The sequence below is a fragment of the Panthera leo genome, chromosome D3 (assembly GCF_018350215.1).
Source record: "Panthera leo isolate Ple1 chromosome D3, P.leo_Ple1_pat1.1, whole genome shotgun sequence".
In the NCBI taxonomy this organism is placed as follows: Eukaryota; Metazoa; Chordata; class Mammalia; order Carnivora; family Felidae; genus Panthera; species Panthera leo.
The window spans coordinates 35,447,546-35,466,440 of NC_056690.1; the positions used below are offsets into that span (position 1 = coordinate 35,447,546).

Sequence of the window (18,895 nt, forward strand, 5' to 3'; positions counted from 1 at the left end):
CTCTTTGGGGAAGTTGATGGCTTTGGGGGAACTTCCTCATGGCATTATTTCCTCCTCCAAGTTCCTACATTTTTGTTTGCTTGTTTTGATCTTTATCATCTATATTAGAGACTTTTCTCAAATGCAGGTGGATCACTGGCTGTCCACACTTAAGAGTAAGCCACTAAAAAGACTTACTGAAAGTTTTGTTGGCATGGTTAGGACTTGTTGACAGATGGACTTCATGTTAGTGTGATGTAACAGGACCATTTCATCAGACTCCTCTCTCAGCTAGTTCAATTTCCTGTGGAGAAATCTTTCAACTCATGCCTAAAACTCTAAGCCTTACTGTCAACATTTTGGTTGTTGAAAGGAGGCTGGGTTCTTAACACTCGGTATGTTTCACTTAGTTAACTTACACTTAATCCTTACTCTCAACTATTCTTGTGGAATGTCAGTCCAGAATATATGGTTTATACTTGCCAGGAAATCAACCTCCCATCATCTGCTGGGGTGGGAGAGGTGTAATCATATGGCCATGTAGGGTTAGGAAGGGGATAGAAGGGTCAAAAAGACTTTGATACAATTATCTTGTTTTCAGTCCTATCTTAATAGGCACTTCCAGAAGTACCAAGCGCCACCAATTCCTGAGGTCTAGTCTTTCTGGGATTCTGCATTTGAATGACTTTGGTTTCAATTTTCTTTGATTTCTATAAATCAGAAGTTAGCCAATGAAAAGTAGTTTTTTATATTTTTTTAAAATACTTTAAAAAGGATTTATATAGGAGAATTAGTTCAGAGGAAAAGAGAGGGCAAAAAGAGGGTAGACAGAGAAAGGATGGTGGAGGCAGCACATGGCCAGCAAAATCTAAAATATTTACTATCTGGCCCTTTAGAGAAAAGTCTGCCAAATCCTGTTCTAGATCAGTAACCACTCATTCTTCTAATTCTCTTCTCCCAAAATGTTGGTTTTCTTGTTTCTTCTTTTTTTGTCCTTGTACATCTGTCATCTAGAATCTCCTCTTACTGTCATTTTAGGGGTTTGAGAAGGTAACTGAAGTAAAAACTTGTAGTTAATATGAATAATACTGTACTGTACATCTTTATAAGTTGAAAAATTTCCATTTTTAAGCTTATTTCCTTAGGCTAGAGCCACAGGATAAAAAAAGAAAAAAAATAGAATGTAGGATTTTGATACTGCTGAAAACTTTCTACACCCATTAGGAAATAACCAGCAAATACATATTGCAAGACTATGATGAATCAGGGACAGGTGGTTAATTTAAACATGTTACAAAACCCCAACCCAAATAATCTTCTACAGAACTTCCGCATATACAAATCATTATTTATTCCAGAAGGATTTAAAGAGGGTCCCAGGGTGACTCAGTTGGTTAGGCCTCCGACTTCAGCTTAGGTCATGATCTCACAGTTCATGGGTTTGAGCCCTGCGTCGGGCTCTGTGCTGACAGCTCAGAAACTGGAGTCTTCTTTGGATTCTGTGTCTCCCTCTCTTTCTATCCCTCCCCCATTCATGCTCTCTCACAAAAATAAAACAAAGCTGCTTAAAGCACAAGAGCCAACAAATTTGAAATAAGTAAAAATGAAGAGTGGACAGGTATCTAAAATAGAACTAGAAATAAGGCAATCACAAAAGTATGTATCATGAAATACTATATACACTTGCAAAAGGTAAGCTAAAGATTAGATTCTTAGTAAGCTATGTTAGTCTAAATAATTTACAACAGGACAGAAAACTGCTATCTTTCAGCTTCTCCCACCCTGGAAATGTTTTATGGATGGCTACAGTTGTCAGAGGTATTACTGAGTGAAAGAAATTTAATTCTTAGGTAGAGATTCATAATAAATGGTACAAATATACACAAATGAGAGTTTGGTGACTCTCATTTCCCTCTTCCTTCTTAGGCACAAGTAAAAGAACAAGGAGAAAATAGCTCTCAATAGCTCTGAATTGTGACTCCTACTATCCTAGGCATGTTGGTAGGAGGAAAAGCAAAGGTCTCTTGAAAGTAGCATGCCAGTCTCCCTCTGGAAAGAGACTGGAAATAGTGTTTGAGTCCCTGTAAGTATAGGAGCTCAAAGGTCAGCCTCTGGAAATATTTGCAGCTATGTGCACATTTAGAAACTTGTATTCACAGAAACATGTCTAACAAGGCATAATTCTTTAACATTATAGTTAGAAATTAGGAAATCTTATCACTTTAAAGAAAAACAATTCATCCTTGATAAGCTATCAAGAAGAATATCGTTTAAAAAAAAGAGCAAAAAGTACAATATTTAAATAGCAGAGCCAGAAAATAAGTCACTTTCTGATAAATGCAGTGAGAAAGAAATGTACCCTATATATTGTCAGGTCTTATAAATTTAAGTCTTTTTCTTTCTGCTTTATCCTCAGTTATGTATTCATCCATCCATGTACCACACATGCATGCATGCAGAACTCAGTAAGTGTAATGTGTTAAGTCTTATGTAACAAGAAGCTCCAGGGGCCACTAACACAAATCCATACAAAAAGGCTGTATGCAGGGGCGCCTGGGTGGCTCAGTCGGTTGAGCTTCCAACTTCGGCCCAGGTCATGATCTCGCAGTCCGTGGGTTCGAGCCCCGCATCGGGCTCTGTGCTGACAGCTCGGAGCCCGGAGCCTGTTTCAGATTCTGTGTCTCCCTCTCTCTCTGACCCTCCCCTGTTCATGCTCTGTCTCTGTCTCAAAAATAAACAAACATTTAAAAAAAAAATTTTTTTTAAAAGGCTGTATGCATGCTACTCACAGTGAGGTACAGGAAACACACAAGTACATCAGTAAAAAAAAAAAAAAAAAAAAAAAAAAGCTGGAATTGCTATATAGGTATATACAGGTGTATACAATTGCCAAGGGAGCAGAAAAGACTAGTCCAATGGTAAACAAAAACCAGTTCAGGAAAAACAATGTTTATACACTGCATTTTTTCTTTAAAATTAGAACTTCTCTGAGAATCATAAAAAATACCTTAGAGAAAAAAGTTAATGTGAAAAATAGCATTTTTAGTTTCCAAATTCTAGTTTCTAAAATATTTGAGTATTTTTGAAAAATAGTAACATAAAGGTAGCCTTTTAATCTTCTACCTCTGACATTTCTATACCATTTTAGATTTCAAGGTGTGTTTACATGCATAGTGTCTTTTTTCCTTCAAAATATCCCCTTTAGATAGGTATTATTTGTTATATAATTTAAAGACGAGGAAATGGGAGATTCAGAGGAGAAAAGCCACTTGTTCAAAATCACACAGATAGTAAATTGGCCAGGCCACAAGTGAATTCGTATCTATCTTCACTCCAAATTCCACTTTTTTGGTCAAATAGAGTAAAATGTGCCTTTTAAGACAGGCAGCTTGACACTGAAATTTTTACTGCATGTCAAAAAAGAAAATAGGGCAGAGAATGTTTGCTGCTTAAGAGAACAAAAGGGGATTTTCTAGCAGAAAGGTATGAGAGGATATCAAAATGCAATCTAGGACATTATAAAGCATGTCCTATCTTTCTTATTAGAGTGGAGACTCATTAAGTAGCAACTCTCCTAGATCACTGAATCATCATATCGTTTTTGTCTTAAAAAGACATGGAGATTCCTCTCTTTTGGTCCCTTAATTTGGAGTCACATCAATTTAATAAACTTGGGAAGAGCAGGAGTTCTTATGTCAATGCCCTGCCACGCTCATGGAGAGGCTGAGGGTATTGAAATGGAACAGGCTACACAGTCTTAAGACACATCAGAAGCTTGCTTGCTTATTGTGAAGATTGAAAGAACCAATACGTATAAAGCATTTAGAACATTTCTTGTCCCATAGTGAAAATACAAATACTACCATGAGACATTAATGTAATGTAGTTCACAAAATACCACAAAATAAGAGATCAAAACAGACCAGTTATTCATATTTAGCTTCATACCCCAGTCATTTTATCATGTGAATACCGAGGATTTTTCTTACTGAGGAATTAGTAAAATCTGATTTCCATTTTTGTCACCAAGTTGATTTTTCCTATTATTTGACTTTGGGAAATATTCACTGAAGCCTATTGACTCAAAGAAGACAAATAAATGCAACTACCTAAAAATGCAGTTACAAGAACCTCAGATAAATAATTTATGTGACACTCCATTACCAAGTCTCCCTTAATATGAAAAATTTCAGTAGTTACAAATGTTTTTCAGATCAATAAGCAATTACATCTTCATTTGTAATGAAACGGTGCCACTTCTATGCACACTGTTCAAGTATTCCTCAAAGTAAATGTTACTCATGGCACTGTTTCAAGCAGAAGAAACTGCTGACTTCATGAAATTCAAAGTACAACAAGGTATTAAACGTGATGGTAGTGAAGACTAAGTGTTCATCCAGCTTGAAAAGAAATGCTCACTATAATCCCAGACTTGCTAAAGATAACCAAATCCTTTCCTTCTCTTCTTCAATCACCACCATTGGTCTACTCAATAGGAAAACAATGTGTGAGGACATTTTTTAAAAGGGAATTTCCTGACTTTATAGGTTCACTTGGGATTAGGTCACCATGAAAAGAAAGTTTTACCCAAGTGTCCGGAGTCTGGGGTTCACACAGTGTTTGACTCTTGCCTGGAGAAACCTGAGAATGAATGGGTGACTGGATTTGCTGCTGATAAGCAGGGAGGGAAGGCAGTCATGGAAACAGATCTGCAGGCTCACTAGTGGTAGGGAATGGTATGTTTCCCTGAGTCCCACCTGTACTGTGCATTGAAGTGGAGAGGCAGCTGCAAATGGATCCACAGAGCCAGGCAGCAGTGCCAGGCAGAAGCTTCCGTCTGAAGGTTCTAGTGGATGGTGTGCACTGCTCAGATACCTTCTAAATGGACCAAGATGCTTATACCCCCAACTGCTGGGAGTGGCACCACTTAAGGGGTATGCCTCCTTGCCATCAGCAGCTTGCATTCACTGACTGATCCACGTGCACGCACATAGACCTAGCCCCTACCTCAAATCAGAGCAAACTCCGAAGTGCATCTTCGTATCAATGACTCCCTGTGACACTGGCTGAAGCTTTTGTTGCAGCTGCACAACTTCTTCCTTTGTTCTATCAGCTTCTTCCTTTGTTCTATCCTGCTGCTGTCATATCCTAACAGGTGTTGCTCCTGAGATCACATCCCTCTTTCCTCCTATCTCTGCAAGCACCTGCAAATTTCTGTCTCAGAATCCCAGCACCCAACCTATGGTACATAGAGTGGTCCTATGAAGCAAACTCTAAAAACTCTAAAACAGGATTTTTGAACTGAATTACACGTTGGCTGCCATGAGATCCTGGCATATGGTGGTCATTGTTCAAACTTTCAGGCCTTTGAGATGTACCAGGGAAGTACTAATTTTAATGATGGTGCTTCTATTCTCAAGCCTTCACAGTCAGATGAATGCACCTTTTCCATCCCTGAAGAAGAGAAGTTTTTCTCAAAATGAAAGTAAGATTCTGGGTTTAGATAGCGCAGTGGAAGACAGTTTAATGGTATCTTACTGTAAGTCAGGAGAATTAAATGTAAGTTTCTCTAAGACAGAATGAGTTCAGAGTCTCCTCTTACCACTGTCGAACAAAAACTCCTCCTCTGCTTGGCTTCTAGGAAGCTAGAAAAACATTCTTATGTCATCCAGACAGGAAAGTAGAATATTGCTTTCTGGAGAAACTATCTATACCAAGAGAAGAACCTATAAATACTGACATTTAGGAGACTTTGACAAAACAGCCATCTTGTTCCACCAGACACACTACAGAAAAGCTCACCAGCCAACAGACTCCGTACATTACACATCTTGTCAGTCAGGCTTTTTTGAGCTTCAGTCAAATATGAATGAACAGAAGTTAACGGAAGATCTCTAATGTGAGAAATACACCACATCAGAGCAATGAGGATCTTGGGGAAATCCATGACCATGCAGGAAATAGAACAAACCATTTAATTAATGAAAGTTAAGATGGGCACCAGGAAACTAGAAATCTCGTGGAAAGACTGAAAATCCCACATGGGATTAATGGTTAAGTGATATTCCAGGACGGCATCTATGCCTCAGATCTAGAGAGCAACTAGTCCCAAAGAGATCAGGATACAAGATATCTTATATACAGGGATATGAAAAATCCCACAGGTATTTCTCAAAAATAATAAACTGATCAATGTGCTTTACCTTATTTACAGGCTAAATGAGTTTTATCAGAGAGAATAGAGAAGAACAAATATAGATGCATAGAAAACTAAATTAACAAAAGAAGAAAAGGCAATATATTAACCCAGATAATAAAACAAACAAAAAAAATCCAAAAAAGAGAATACAATTATAATAAAGGCTAGTAAAGACTACATAATATAGATTCTGTGAATATCTGAATAGCAATAAAATCTTCTGCAGGAGGTCAAAAAATAAAAACTAAAAATTAAAAAGCAAGACAGCTTCATCTTGCTAGAAATACAGAAGAAACACCTATGTTAGTTGTTTTTGGCAGGGTGCCTGGGTAGTTCAGCCGATTAAGTGGCCGACTCTTGATTTCAGCTCAGGTTATGATCTCGTAGTTTGTGGGAGTGAGCCCTGAGTTGGGCTCAGTGCTGACAGCGTGGAGCCTGCTTGGGATTCTCTCTCCTCCTCTCTGTCTCTCTCTCTCTCTCACTCTCAAAGTAAATAAATAAACATTAAAAAAAATAAACAGTAGTTGCTTTTGGCTAAAAATACTGAGAAGTGGGGAGGAAGGGGGGGGAGCCTGCAGTTATCTTTAGAAGCTATAAAGTACTTTTCAACTTTCTAAACTATATCCAAATATTCTTTAATAGGTTTTCTCTTTACATAGTTTTTACTTTTATTTGAAACACAAAATCCTGCTTTTGAACCATTCCTAATAGTGCCCCAGACTGATTTGCTCTCACTGTAAGCAGACTACCACAATGCAATTAAGCATTAAAGACACTTAAAACATGAGCTTCATTACAATAGAGATGGGCTTAAGCTTGGATATCAGCATGACAAAGACTGAAAATGCAAATGGATTTAAAACCTACAATGGTTCATAAAATTACATCAAAACAAATTAAACATGATGTTCAAAGGTGCCATTAATTTGTAAGCATATATAATCATGTTTGATTATGTTTTTATTACTATACATATAAACCATCTGAATATATTAAATAAATAATATCAGCTAACATTCAGGAATGAAGGTTGTAGAGAGAGAGACCATTAAATATTAATAAGTCTGAAAAATATAGATAGGCAGGGCAAGACGGTAAAATTTTCACTATAAGTAAAACCTGTTTTAACTGCTGCATCTAGCTATCTGACAGGAGAATGGCCTTGCAATAAAATTTTGCCAACCTGTTTAATTAACTATCAAGTTGAATAAATCTTATGTTTTAGATAAAACACTAAATTTGACTACAATATGAATTAGCAATTAGAAGGCAGGAAAAAGGGAAAATAAAATACAGATGAGCTCACCAAGCAATGGGTGAAATATGAGATGGTATGACGAAGAAGTGAACTAAATTACTCTGGGCTGAGTTAATATTTTGAAAATGTATATTGATTTTTCTATCATACTTACATCTCTGTGCCCACTACTAGCAGAATCATGGAGTGGAGTGTCATCATCTAATCCTTGTGTGTTAACATCTGCTCCAGCTGCTATAAGTATCTTAGCAACATCATAATATCCAACGTTGCAAGCTTCATGCAATGGTGTCCAACCTAAAGTTAGCATATTAATTTAACATATGGTTAATTTACACTAATTAAAAAAATATGTTTTATATACATAGCTGCGTGAGTGAGATATATGGCTTCTAATACACATAGTACTGAAGGAAAAAGGAATGATTAACAAGCTACTGGAAATAAACACCTAAGAATACCACCAATTTTACAGAAGATTTATTTATGTTAATATTATTTCCACTGGGGCTAAATATTTTACCAAAATATTAAATTTTTAAGCTTATCCAATAAATACAAACTTGCTGTAATGTATAATAATCATCTGAACTATGGAAAAAGAATAGAAAAAGGAAAAAATTAATAAGCTTGTTAGGGGATTTCAGCAAACAAAAGCCTCTATATGTTTTAAGAGTTTTCATTTTTCCAAGACTTAATACCTACTTTAACTAAAATAAATTTATCACTACAATAACTTTGGTGATAGAAAAAAAAAGTTGTGTTAATGAAAGAAATTAGAAAACAAAAAATACAACACAGAAAATAAGCATCACCCATAATTCCACCACTCAGATATAAAAATTTGAATAATCTAGCTAATTCTAACCTCTTTCTCTCTTTGATCTGTAATTTTTTTCTTTCTATTTTTACTATTACTTAATTTTTAAAGTTCATTTTGAGAGAGCAAGCAGCACAAGTGGGGAGGGGCACAGAGAGAGGGAGAAAGAATCCTAAGCAGGCTCTGTGCTAGCACACAGCTGACTTGGGGATCAATCCCATGAATCATGAGACCCATGACCTGCGCTGAAATCAAGAGTCAGGCACTCAACTGAGCTACCCAGGTGCCTCTCTTTTTTTTTAGTTTATTTTTTATTTTAGAGAGAAAGAGCGTGAGCAGGAAAAGGCACAGAGGGAGAGAGAGAATCTTAAGTAGGTTCCATGCTTAGCGTCCAGCCCAATGTGGGGCTTGACCCCAGGATCCTGTGATCATGAGCTGAGCCAAAATCAAGAGTTGGACACTCAACTGACTGGGCCACCCAGGCACCTCTCTCAGGTATATAATTTTAAAGTAAAGCTGGGAAGGTTGTTTAACCCTCTTCTATTTACTGAAGTGAAAATAATCTCCCATGTCATTACACTTTTATACAAATAGTATAGAACTAGTTGGTACACTGTAACTTATTTAAATAAGCTCCTATTCTTGGGCATTTAGATTATTCTTATTTTTTTTTTATTTTTTAATGTTTATTTATTTTTGAGAGAGAGAGAGAAAGAGAGCGTGCACGCACACAAGCAGGGGAGGGGCAAAGAAGAAGACACAGAATATGAAGCTGGCTCCAGGCTCTGAGCTGTCAGCACAGAGTCCAACACAGGGCTTGAACTCACCAACCGTGAGATTATGACCTGAACCAAAGTCGGACACTTACCTGACTGAGCCACCCCGGTGCCTCCTGGTTTTTAAGATATTAAAAACAATACTGTAACAAATATTCTTACAACTAAATTTTCATGCATATCCATATCTAAATATTTAAGTTAAGTCTTTAGAAGTGGAATTGTTAGATCAAAGTGCATTTTGTGTCTCATTCTTTAAAGGAGACCCTGTACATTGCCCTCTTCCCCACTCACACCAGAGAAATAAATTCCACGTGTATTCTAACAGGGCTACATTACATTTAAAAGCAGAACAAAAACAAAAACAAAATATGGGAATGAGAAAACAGAGGGGTATGTAGGAGCAGAGAAGCCCTTATTACAACAAACAAACAACAGAAAGAACCCATAAATAAAAAGATTAACTGATAGGATTACATAAAAAATTAAAACTTTAAATACAATAAACAACACTGAAGTAAAAATTCAAACACAGCCACAGTGAAAACTTTTACATATTTGACAGAGAATTAAAACCTATACTAAAGACAAGAGGCTCTTACATATTAGTAATACTGCCAAACCATTAGACAAATGGGCAAAAGGCTAGATCTGGCAATTTTTTCCATTTGTCAGATTGCTAATAATTAAATTGATAATATCTAACTTTTGTGAAGAGAAAAAGGGCTCTTCTATGTATTCTTGATGGTAGTATAAATTGAGAAATTTTTTTTTTTGGATGGCCATTTGCATACGTAGCCCCTTTAACAGTTTCCATTCTGAAATTCTGAAATCCTAGTATAGCTATACACCAAGTCATTTCTATAGGAGTGTTCACTAAACTATTGTCCATGGAATCTATACTATGCAATAGTAATGCAGCTGTTGAATAAAATAGAACCACCTATCTGTACTGGCAGAAATATCTGTAACACATTAAGTAAAAAAGGCAGTTTGTAGAACTACAGACCAATAGATACAGATGGGATGATTTAATTTTTTAAAAAGCCTATAAAGGCTCATTTTATGCAGATGGTAATAAAAATGTACAGAAAGGATAACCTTCAAATTGTTAACAATAGTTTTGTGGCAAAGAAAGAATCTGTATTGTAGTATGTGAAGTATGGGAATCTCTGTATTGTTCCCTGCATGCTTTTACTGTTTGAATTCTTTACAGTAAGAATGTACTGGTATGGTATTTGAGTAATTAAAATGAAAACACCACCAGTGCTCTTAAAGTTCTCATGTTCAAGTTAATAAACATTCTTGAAAGACTTATGAAAGAATTAACACTTGGAAAACATTATGTAAATCTAATTTATCTACAATAGAACCTAAATTAGATAAAGAATTTTGTGGTAATATATCAACTAAAATACTCATTTAATATTTAAAAATTTGAGTAGTTCTTGACATGGAATTATAGCAGAGGATCAGGGTTTATGTGCATACTCCAAAAGAATTTTATAATATACTACACTTTTAGAACTCTTTTGTATTAGCAAGAGGAAGACAGAATACAGATTAAAATGTAATCAGAATCTGTTTCAATGATCAATTTTAGGTCCTGAGAATTAGTTTTTAATTACTAGTCTTACCTGCAAAATCTTTCACATTCACATTTGCCCCTAAACTTATTAATTCTTTGACTTGTTTCACATCTCCTCGAATAGCTGCCATGTGTAAAGGAGTTTCACCACGTTCATTTCTTTTATTAACTTTGTCTTTTTGTCGAGATGAGGAACTGGGAGTTTTCTTCTGGGCTGGTGTCGTTTGTGATGGATGATTTGGTGTGGAATCTGTAAGAAAAAAGAAAGTTAACGAAAGTTCTAGACTGAATATTTTGAATGTTCATGGAAAGCTTTGTAATGTGCAATTTCCTGGAATGGGGGAGTATCTTCTCACCCTAACAATCCAAAACTTGGCTTGGATGATATATTAATAATTTAACCCAAAATACACTGAGTAGATCTTCCTGTAGGGTTATCAAATATTGCATGAACAAATACAGAAAAAATGTTTTATCAATTCATAAAATTGCCTTAAATTGGTAACAAAGTATCCAGTATGTACTGTAAAAGTGTCTGCTAAATGAATAATTTGATAAACTGCAAAAAATACGTATTTCTCGGGGCACCGGGGTGGCTCAGTTGGCTGGGCGTCCGAAATTGGCTCAGGTCATGATCTCACAGTTTGTGAGTTCAAGCCCCATGTCAGGCTCTGTGCTGACAGCTCAGAGCCTGGATCCTGCTTAGGATTCTGTGTCTCCCTCTCTCTCTGCCTTCCTCTGCTCATGCTCTCTCTCAAAAATAAATAAACATTAAAAAATTTTTTTGAAAAAAAAATATGTATTTTTCATGGCATGTTACTCTTATTCTAACACCTAGATGAAATGACACTGAAGGCTAGAGTTCACACTTTGGAACTCAGACAAAGTGTTAGAGTTCTATTCGGATATTAAGTTCAAATTGAGGTCATGGATGATTTTAGCATTAAAATGAAGCTTAAGATCTACAAGAAATAAGGACGTCTGGGAAGGCCTTTAAAAAGTGGGCTAATCAGAAAAAAAATTGCTTTGAGTCCCATCTTTTGATTTTTGTTCCAGTCTCTATACCAAAAATAAGAATGTTAAACAAGATAATACCCAAAGTTCTCCCTCTTGTCCCCATTTTAGAACTACTGGGACAAAAACAAAACAAAACAAAAGGTTTCTTAATCAGTTAAGGATTCCAGACATATGTACAGTGCTAATAATTAATTCTGAAAATTTACAATTATTTAAAAGAAACAAACGTTCTAAGAGGAAAGTCTATGGAAAATAATTTTCTAGCATCATATAGAAATTTTCTTGCAAATTGACATGATTAGGGCACTCAAGTAACATCATTCTGTCCCCAATAAGAAAAAAAGCTTAAAATTTACATTTTGGATTTTAAAGTGCATTGTGTCAGTAACAGTTTCTTATCTGGACTTCTGGAAGTACACTCCATAAGAGCACAGACACAGTCTTAGTGTCTATCTTATTCGTTACTGTATCTCAACTGTTTAGAAGACTTTTTGGCACACGGTGGTACTCATGCAATACTTGTTGAATGAATAAATGAATTTTACTATAATCTTTATAGTCAAATTATTTATTAAAATTAGCTGTTCAGTTTCTTAAAAACAAAAGGACATATTTTTTAATCCAAGCAACTTGCAAGGAATTAATTCATACAAAATTTTGTTAGCCATTTCAAAATAATATTCATATACATAAAATAAAAATAGTACTATCCATAATGGCAACCAGGGTAAACATAACAGAAACAGGAGAAATTAATTACATAATGGATAAAGTAATGAATCCTAAACTACGCGTATGCTTATATGCTGGCAAACAGCTTCATATTTTGAAAGTTTTCCACTCTAGTTCTACATATATTAATAAAGTTGACTAAAAATCCTTATATGAAAAGAATCAACTGCATTATAGTATGATCTTATTTAAATTTTAAAACACAAATTACATAGAGAGCCTGGCTGGCTCAAGACAGTGGAGCATGTGACTCTTGATCGCGGGGTTGTGAATTCAAGTCCCACGTCAGGGATAGAATTTGCCTTAAAAAAAACAAAAACCCTACAATGAAACATGTATCTGTATGTTTATACCTAGAAAACTTCTAGAAGGAACACTGGAGACGTGGCAAGATTAACTTTTTGCCTCCTAATTTATTCTAAGGATAGAAATTCATGGTATAACAAAATGAGTTCTTAAAAATAAAAGTCTTCTCATCTAACTATTATATCTGACACAAGGTCAACATTTTACAGAAACATTTGAAGTTTTAACAATGCATAGATAGCATCTTTTTTTAAAAAAAAATTTTTTTTAACATTTATTTATTTTTGAGACAGAGAGAGAGAGAGAGAGAGAGAGAGAGAGAGAATGAATGGGGGAGGGTCAGAGAAAGAGGGAGACACAGAATCTGAAACAGGCTCCAGGCTCTGAGCTGTCAGCACAGAGTCCGACGCGGGGCTCGAACCCACGGACCATGAGATCATGACCTGAGCCGAAGTCGGACGCTTAACCGACTGAGCCACCCAGGCGCCCCAACAATGCATAGGATCTTTAATTTGGCTACAGTCATGCAAAAACTGGGGGCGGGGGGGGGGGGGGGAGGCAGGAGAATAACCAAAAACAACACGCTCTACTTAAAAAAGCAGGAAGCCCTAATGTGTTCATTAGTTTAAGATCAGATATACCAGGGGCGCCTGGGTGGCGCAGTCGGTTAAGCGTCCGACTTCAGCCAGGTCACGATCTCGCGGTCCGTGAGTTCGAGCCCCGCGTCAGGCTCTGGGCTGATGGCTCGGAGCCTGGAGCCTGTTTCCGATTCTGTGTCTCCCTCTCTCTCTGCCCCTCCCCCGTTCATGCTCTGTCTCTCTCTGTCCCAAAAATAAATAAAAAACGTTGAAAAAAAAAAAAATTAAAAAAAAAAAAAGATTAGATATACCAATGATTTGATGGAAACTACAATACATAGAAGCTCTTAAAAATTTTACCATGTTGTCATAGTTTTTTTAAAAAGCCAATACGGGAAAGCTTCACCAGAGAAAACTATCCTTTTCAATGCATTTCAACAGTGTCTGTTAAGTTACCCCAAATCTTATATAAAGATGCCTTGAATTCAGAGCCCAAAGAAATTTTTTTTCTCTAGACAAAACTGATTTACTTTATTAGTCAATAAGAACTATACAACTTAAAATTTTGTGTCGTTGGTTGCCAGAATGCATTCAATGGTCAATAGTAATTATCATCTCTGCCCAGCTATCTGGATTTTACCTAGATTTTTATAGCTTTTAAAAAATTAGTGAGTTGGGTAGTTCCCTTGTTCTGGTTCTGTTGGTAACCCATCCTAATTATTTTTGGAGGGCACAGTATAGAAACAACTCTTCCCCACCCACACACATACACGTAGTACAACACATTAATCAGAAGTGTGAAATGAAATACGAAATAAATTTACATAGCATATCACAAATATTTTCCCTTTTAAAATAATTTAGATCTCAAACAATAAAGCATGGATTACATTATGGCTTCTAAAAGTACTGGTGATGGGTACTGAGGAGGGCACCTGTTGGGATGAGCACTGGGTGTTGTATGGAAACCAATCTGACAATAAATTTCATATTAAAAAAATAAATAAATAAACAAAAGTACTAATGTGATAAGATTACCAGTTTATCGGCAGGGTGCTTGCAACTGAAAAGTAAACTATAAACCTAGAAGCAGCTTTATAGAAACTAGAGTAAAGATGCTTCAGTAAGGTGAAAGCACACAGTGCAGCAATGGACTCTTTTTTTTTTTTGGAATGACCATTTCTAAATTACCCAATTTAGCTGACAAATATTTACTGAATATCCACTAAGTGCAAAGATCCCCCGCTCCTGTATAGATTCTCATCTGGTGGAGGATACAGACAATAAACAATTATCACCCAAATAAACGTAAAATTACACTTACAAGAAGTTTTTAAATTTTAAAAATATTTTTGAAAGCAAGCGTGTACACATGTGTGAGGGGGAGGGGCGGAGAGAGAGGGAGACACAGAATCTGAAGCAGGCTCCAGGCTCTGAGTTGTCAGCATGGAGCCCGACGCAGAGCTCAAACTCCCAAACCGGGAGACCATGACCCAAGCTGGAGTCAGACGCTTAACCAACGGAGCCACCCAGGTGCCCCCAAACTTATAAGAAATTTTTATTAAATACAAGAAAAATAAAAATTTAAAGTAATTGTTAAGACACGGGTGGAATCTGAGGCAAACTAAGAATACACATGTACTCAATGATGGTGTCACCTGGACTGTTGTCTCTTGCTGTCATCTGCATAAGGAGTGCCATCTGCTTCCGCTCAGAGAGTGGATAACCAAAAAGAATGCTAACTGGCGTGGACTTCTTATTTCCAGCTTCCTTTTTTGTTTTCTTCTTTTCTGGACCTTCTTTCTCTGGAATTATTAACAAATATGTAAGAATCTGAAACAAATGCAAGTACTGAAAAGCAAAACATAAGAAAACTTTTAAAAAACAGATGCTATACATGTATTTGAGAAACATAAACTAGTAATAGGCTAACAAAAGAACACTAGACTTTTATTGTATTATATGAGCAATTTTCCTCCTGAATGCTTTGAAAAAATATATATTAATTCTGTTTTCTGAAAATTAAGATTTGGAAATTTATTCCTAGTATAATTTGTATTTTAACAATTTGTTCTTTTAAAATTAAACTTCCTCAACAACACTTCAAACATTCCTTAGTATCACATCTTTGAAGCTTCTCTTCATTCATTATAGTTTTATTCTTCTTAATTACTGCTGTCCTTATTAGCAATGTTCCTTCAAATTACTTCCCTAATTCCACTGATGATTTGCATAATCTAATGAGATAAGTATTTAAGACAAGTCTCATCACACGAAGTAATTATTGAAAAACAGCATCAGATCACCTTATCCCAGACACAGGATAGCTGAACATGGAATGATCCTGATCAAAGTTAAAAATGAACAAATTAAAGATTCTGCATGTGTGTGGGTATGTGGGGGTGGTTAACAGAGATTGTGCAAAGATCCAAAATGTCTAAGCATTTTTTTCAAAGAGATTTGATCCATCATAAAGCCAGTTCTCAGGTTGAGCTACTTGGGAAATCCTTTGGCAATGCAGCCAGCATTCCCCATCAAGTGCCAGGAACTTCAGGTGGAACTGGATTCTGTAAGTCCGAGAGATACAGATAGCTGTTCTAGGACTTCTCTGGGAGATAATTCAGGTGTGAGTTAATGTCTGCTTATTAAGTGTCTAGGCATCTTATTTCTTGGGAAATCCTATACAAATTATCTGAGAATTATTGATCGGGGATTGAGGGTCCCTGCAAAGGTGGACTAACAAAGATAAATAAGTAAATTTCAAAAATAAACATAGAACACAGCAAAAATGGAAGAAGGGAAGGTTTAGTAGTAAATATTGCATTTTTTTTTCCCTAGGCAGATGTGGCCAACAGATAGACTATTCCAGGTGATAAGCATTTATTAATCTAGCAAGTTTCAAGAAACTAGTTATAATTTGATATTATTTAAATATTGTTAAATATATAATCATTTAAGGCATAAGAACTTAAAAGTAGTAATTCTTGCAGCGAGCCACTTATTTAATTAGGATACAATGGTTGGCATCCTAATGGCCTAGAAAAATTAAGAGATCAGAACATTTAAACTCTGCTGCCCAGAAATCACTCAAAATTCAATAGCTCCTAAAATGTCCATCGTGTTGATACTTAATTTTACATAACAAAAACAAAAAACTTCAAGATTTACTTAAGTCAGCCTTTATTAATAGTTCTAAATATTGTTTATTTTCCTGTTTCTTATTTTATTATTAATGGTCCACTTTAGTATAAATCCAGTTTCAGCACAGTGTCTCATCTAACTTACTAAATTTATTATAAAGCCCTTACAGGTTTTTAAGAGAAGCCCATTTTTTTTCCAAAACATATACTTTCTTCTAATAATATTCTGTATGCTTCTGTTCTCTCATATTTAATGAGGAACCATAATTATTGTTTTAATGATTTTCTGCCTAAATAACAAATCTTTAAATATAACGAATGTACTTTTCTAAAATTAAAATATTTAATACTGTAAAATTTTATAAAAAGGAGAAAAGTTTTTTTTAAAAAGAAGTGACATCTAGTAATTGGAGGAAACAAAATGAAGAAAATGTACAGAGAATCTTTCTTTAAAATATTTTCTTAAATTTTGGGGAAATTTTCGTACTTTCTCATTTACAAAACAATGAATTTTCTGCTTCTCATTACATTTCATGCAATGTTTTAAAAAGAATATGCTCTCAAGCGATACATTAAGCAAAAATTCAAATTAAATACTAGCATCCAATCTGAACTCTGTTTTTCTTTAATTGAGTTTACCTTAGTCATTTGTCTGAGTTCATGCTTTACATAAGATAGGAAAAGAAGGTAAGTAAACAGATGCTGGGTGTAAGATAGCTAGATTAATACCATTCTTCAAAATTGTGTTAGATTAGTATGTCCCAAAGTGTGCTTTCTCAAGTGTAAAGCATTCAACAAAACTTTTGACTATGTGGGATCTATACTGTGAAGAACTTATTTCCTGACCGGTCATAAGTAAAAAATGATCACGTGTATTTGAGAAAGTTAGGTACTTCTCAAGTTTGACAACTGAACTATTTGTCCAAAAAATGGGTCAGAATTTTAAAATTTACACAGAGGAATACTGACACGTGCTCATTTAGCACAGTCTCCTCTAGAACTGAAATTCCACTCGACCACTCTAGAGATTTTTAAAAAAAAATCCAAGTGATTTACTTAAGACTAAAGAAAAACAGAGAAATAGATTACCCACAATCCAACATTCTTTATTTCAAGGTTCAGAAGATCTTTAGAAATACAGAGATGTCTCAGTCTTATAATCTCAAAAATGAATGCTTTCTTTTCAGGACTTGTCAGAATAAACAAAAAGCTCAATACAGTCACATCCCAATTAAGTGTAGGGTATATCAAGAAGAAGAAACAAATTTCTTTCTTGGGGAACTGGCTCATAAACCAACCAGCCTCTCAAAAACTAAAGAATATGATACTTCCCCACAAAGCAGTCACTGGGGAAGGAATGGAGCAATGGAGCTGCAACTCCATTAATTCAGATGAATATAACTAAATCAATCACATTTGGAATGCACTTCAAGTCTGAGAAAAAAATGTTGCCATTGCTCTCTGGTTCTAAAGCATCTACAAGAATTTCTAAAATGTAGGTGCTTATTATCTTTTGATTTCCAGCAATACTACTCAGATCATGGATAGTTTCATCCCATATACCTCTTTCAGGTATACCCAGGCCCTGAGGAGTCCTGTTTTAGAAATGTATACCCAACTCCACAGCAAGCGTGGGCTTTTTAAATTTAATGCTGATTGTAAACATGTCCTTTACCCCCGAATTTTGATAATCAAGTACTAACTTATCAGCTCAGTTAGTACCCTTCAGGATAATTTTAAGAGTAATATTTGGCTCTACACCTCCCTCACAAATTTATAAAATATAAAATATACCAGAAACAGAAGGTTTATTTCAGCTTTTATTAGCTAAATGTCATATGCTGAAAACTGGACACTTGGACACCCAGGGACTAAACAATATTTTATATTATAAAAAAATTAAGAGATAAAAATATAAGCCCATTAAAAAAAAAAAGGACAATCAAAACACTTAACTAGTTAGTTTTCACATAAGATAGCACTTATACATTCTCCTCTATTCTTCTATCTGGAGCAATTATGAAGCCTAACCTGGTGCCATAGCCAAATAAAGCAGTTCCAACACAGTTCATGGTAATGGCATTTCTCCAGGAAAGCTGTTGTTTTAATCCACTGTTAAATTCAACATGGGCAGCAAAGTCAATAGGCTAAAGACAGTTCAACCAAAAACTAAAAAAAAAATTTTTTTTTAAAAAACAATGCATGATTAAATAGTAAGATGACACTATCAAAACCAGTACATATGGTGTATATCTTATAAAGAGTATAGAGCAAAAGAGACCAAGGACCTTGAGCATCTTCCCATAGGAATTGCTGCACTGCACAACTCCAAGGGGCTGAATTTTATACTGGTTTCTATGTGAACGGTAGCCCCATGTTGTGCTGTGCAACTACTGAGTAGTGGTACATAGTAGTCCTGCTTAAAATGTTCATAAATAGCACATGTTGGATATGATGCACCAGACACCTCAAACAAAAACTGGAAAATTCAGTGTCACTCAT

The 18,895-nt window shown here is 35.5% G+C and overlaps 1 protein-coding gene across 1 annotated transcript in view; it reads right to left on the reverse strand.

The window, feature by feature from the left end:
* Positions 1-18,895, reverse strand: part of ANKRD12 (ankyrin repeat domain 12) — a 127,223-nt gene that overhangs the window by 54,944 nt on the left and 53,384 nt on the right. Inside the window, 3 exon segments of the mRNA XM_042910151.1 lie at positions 7,591-7,733; positions 10,670-10,870; positions 14,912-15,058. Coding sequence (XP_042766085.1) covers positions 7,591-7,733; positions 10,670-10,870; positions 14,912-15,058 — 491 coding nt within the window.